The sequence below is a fragment of the Chrysochloris asiatica genome, unplaced genomic scaffold, assembly GCF_000296735.1.
Source record: "Chrysochloris asiatica unplaced genomic scaffold, ChrAsi1.0 scaffold00180, whole genome shotgun sequence".
NCBI classification, from domain to species: domain Eukaryota; kingdom Metazoa; phylum Chordata; class Mammalia; order Afrosoricida; family Chrysochloridae; genus Chrysochloris; species Chrysochloris asiatica.
Window position 1 is genome coordinate 6,817,095 of NW_006408698.1, and position 3,545 is coordinate 6,820,639.

General features: G+C 41.9%; 1 protein-coding gene across 1 annotated transcript in view; it reads right to left on the reverse strand.

The window, feature by feature from the left end:
- Positions 1 to 2,445: 2,445 nt before the first annotated feature.
- Positions 2,446 to 3,545, reverse strand: part of LOC102815398 (protein FAM8A1-like) — a 10,698-nt gene continuing 9,598 nt past the window's right edge. Inside the window, exons 2-3 of the mRNA XM_006872017.1 lie at positions 2,793 to 3,028; positions 2,446 to 2,577 (exon numbers count right to left, since the gene is read on the reverse strand). Of these exons, the coding sequence (XP_006872079.1) occupies positions 2,446 to 2,577; positions 2,793 to 3,028 (368 nt within the window). The remainder of the gene's footprint in view (positions 2,578 to 2,792; positions 3,029 to 3,545) is intronic.

Genomic DNA, 3,545 nt, shown 5'->3' on the forward strand with positions numbered 1-3,545 from the left:
GGCATGCTCGAAAGGGCTAAATGGGACAGAGATAAAGGACGATATATGCACAGCCTTGGAACGGCAGAGCTCTGAGCGGTTGATGATACATGGAGGGGATTCGAACCATGGCAGTGAGATGATATAAAATGGAATGAATGTAAAACTAAAGTTCTCCCATGTAAACTATCATATAGTTCACAATAAAACATTAAAAAAAAACCCCAAAAAGAATAAAAATCAAGTGACATTCAGTTCAACTTGAACAACAACTACAAGAAAAAAAAATCTAATTACAGTACAAAAACTGACAGAAAATATTTTGGGCAGTGAAGATTTATAATATAAATCCATATAACCTGCTGTTGTCCAAACATTTTTTTAAAATAAAATGATGGAGCCTAACAAAAATAGCAATTTTAATTTAAAAAAATGTTTTTACATTTTTATAGTGAATTGAGTGATTGTTTACATGGGAGAACATCATTGTTTCACTCATCGTTTTTTTACACTCATCGTTTAATTGCAACGATTACAATCCCCTCCATGCATCATCATTGAACAGTATTTGCTTTTATTCCCTCTAGGTTTTTTTTTTTTTTTTTTTTTTTTTTGGCGGGGGGATACACAAAAACACTCAGAAATATATAATCATTTAAACAATCGAAGAGCATATTCTGCAAGCCTGCCTCCTGGTCACCAGCACACAGTCTTTCTCTTTCCATGAGTCTAGAGTTCTCTGCTGCTCTATTTATGTCATAATCTCTGCCTCCATCTCTGCTTCTCTGAATTGTTGTTGTTGTTAAGTGCCGTTGAGTCAGTTCCGACCCATAGCGACCCTGTACAGGGTTTCCGAGGGTGTAAATCTTTACGGGAGTAGAAAGCCTGATCTTTCTCCCACGGAGCAGCTGGTAGTTTTGAACCGCTGACCTTAAGGTTTGCAGCCCGATTCGTAACCACTAAGCTACCAGAGCTCCTTTGGATAGCATCCCACATTTTGCTCATGCTCTTCCTCCTTGATGGTCCTAGAGTCCACTGTTCCTGGAATGTAAGATTAACTTCTACCCCCTTTATGTTACAAAACTTCTACCTTTACAGTTGTGATAGTCACAATTAATCATGATAACAATCACTAAGTATTGAATCATAAGAATCTTATCCCCATATCCTTTCACCAGACCCATCTAGAAAAGATGAAAACTATTCAATGGTGATTCTACCTTCCACCACACTGTCTGTAACTGAACTGCCTCTTGAAAACTTGTAAGCTTGTCACTTTGTGCCTTTATAGCTGCTACAATTTCCTCAAATTGTAGCAATTTACACTTGTTTCCTTTATCAAACGTTTTATCTTCTTCTAGTTGAGTTGTGATCATCAAACCATCGAAGCTACATCAAATAGGTACTATCTGCATGTTTGGGTGTTATTGTACGTCTCCCCTCACTTAATATCAGCTGGACATTTCACTCTCAACTCTAGCCCTTCATGGTTATGTCCTTCTCCATGGACTCAGAAGTCCCCAGGTCTCACCATACATCAGACCAACCAGCCCTTCCTCTTCTCTCTCTCATCTCCAGGTTGACAGGGGTCCATGGAGTGTGGTTGAACTCAGCCCATATCTTCATTGCTGCCTTTCCCCCACTTCCACTCACCAGTAGACCAACATGGTCTCCAGTAAGCCCACATGCCCGCTCATGTGATCCCCGCCGAGGCTCAGACTTGAAGGGGGGTTTGTCCTGAAAGGACTTGATTGCTTGCCTTGATGGCTCTCCAGTGAACAACTTGCCTGTACTTGTAGTAGTCAATCAGACTGCCATTTTTGTTTTTGATTTAGATTTTTCCTGCTGGTCTTTCTTTCAAGAAATATCTTTTGTTCCTCTAGCTGCTCCAGGCTGGTCTGTTTGTCCTTTCAAATAGGAATGTCCCACCTTAGAAAGTTCTGGATGGGGCTCAGGATTATACTTAAGGTCCTATACACTACCAAGGCTCCACAAGAAGCCAGTTTCACTGGGCAAGTTCTAGAACCCCTTTTAGGTATCACAATCAGTTATAGGCTGAAGATGGGCTTACAAGGTTTCTGTAATCATGTTTCCTAATATTCCATTTTATCCTACTCAGGTGTCTATTTTACAACAGTAGGCAAGGGAAATCAATATTCATAAGACAGTAAGCATTTTAACATTAATTCCCCTCTTTTACCCATACAGACTATGCCTCGATCCCTGTATCACAGAACCCTGTTGTTCCAAGGTTGAGCATACATTACTATTTATCTCTGTTCCATTTAGTGAAATGGCAAATCTGATTTTCATAGTTATGAAAGATATTACGTGGTCTCCAAAGCCTAAATTATTACTACCTGGACCTTTATAGAAAAATTTTCCCAAGCTTTATTCTAGAAGAAAATATTAGGAAAATATCTTCATGACCACTGTGTGGTAGTTTTTTTTGTTGTTGTTCTTAACTTACTTTATTCCACTGTGGTGCGTAATGCTTAAGACAATGGTTGCTTTTATAAAGAAGAGAATAAAGAAATCCACCATCTCTGCAATGAATCTGTGGGCCAAGGATGGAATAACATACTCACTCACTGCCGGCTATCCAGCCGCGATCGGGGTTCGTGAAGGAGCAGTGGGTCCTGCCCTGGCCCTGGGGGTGGCCCTGACGGGTCCCTGCACTGGAAATACCCGGGCTCCCAGGCCAGCGACAGCAGCGGGTGTGACAGCCCCGGCCAAACTCCCCGGGGCAGGCGCAGTGGCAGGGGCTCTCAGGAAGTAAAAGTGAAATAGGCAAGCTGGGGGGTGGCTGGTGCCTGGTAGGGGGTTGGGGGCAGCTGGGGGTTGCAGTAGGCGGGGAAGGTGGCGAGGCCGCTGTGCCAGGTGAGATAGCTGCAGTAGGACTGCCAAAGCCATTTGTGCACCTGGTGGGAGTATTCATGGTTGCTCAGCCACACCGGCGTCTCCTGCAACTCCGCATCGGAACCAGCAGCCGCCTCCTCGTGCTTCCCGGGCTCACGCTCCAACTCCGGTAGTTTTGTTTTTGTTTTTTCTTTTAGAATTTTATAAATTGAAAAATGAAGATTTTGTTTATCAAGATTGGTGTCCAGTATTATACTAGAACACTTAGAGATTATTAAGAAAAAGCCAATTAACCCACTTTTAAAAAATAAGAATCACATAAAATCATGTTCAAGCTTATTAGTCATTAAGAAAATGCAAATCAAAACCACAGTGAGTATAGGGTTTCCAAAGCTGCAAGTCTTTATGAGCAAACTGCCTTATCATTTTTCCACTGGTAGGTATGAACAACCAACCTTTAGGTTGGCATTGAATCTCTTGAGCCATTGTGTCACCAGGAATGAACTATCATCACACAGAATGTTTTTAAAAACTCAGTGGGGAGAAAGAAAACAAGATGGTGGATCAGGTGGAAGAGCAGTGATGAGCTCTGCCAGGAACAACACAGAATACAGGACCAAGAAGGCTCAGGGGATGGTCCCAGTACTCTGAACCACATATAAAGGAATATTTAGAAGATTGGAAGACTTATACCTGGGGAGTTTGGG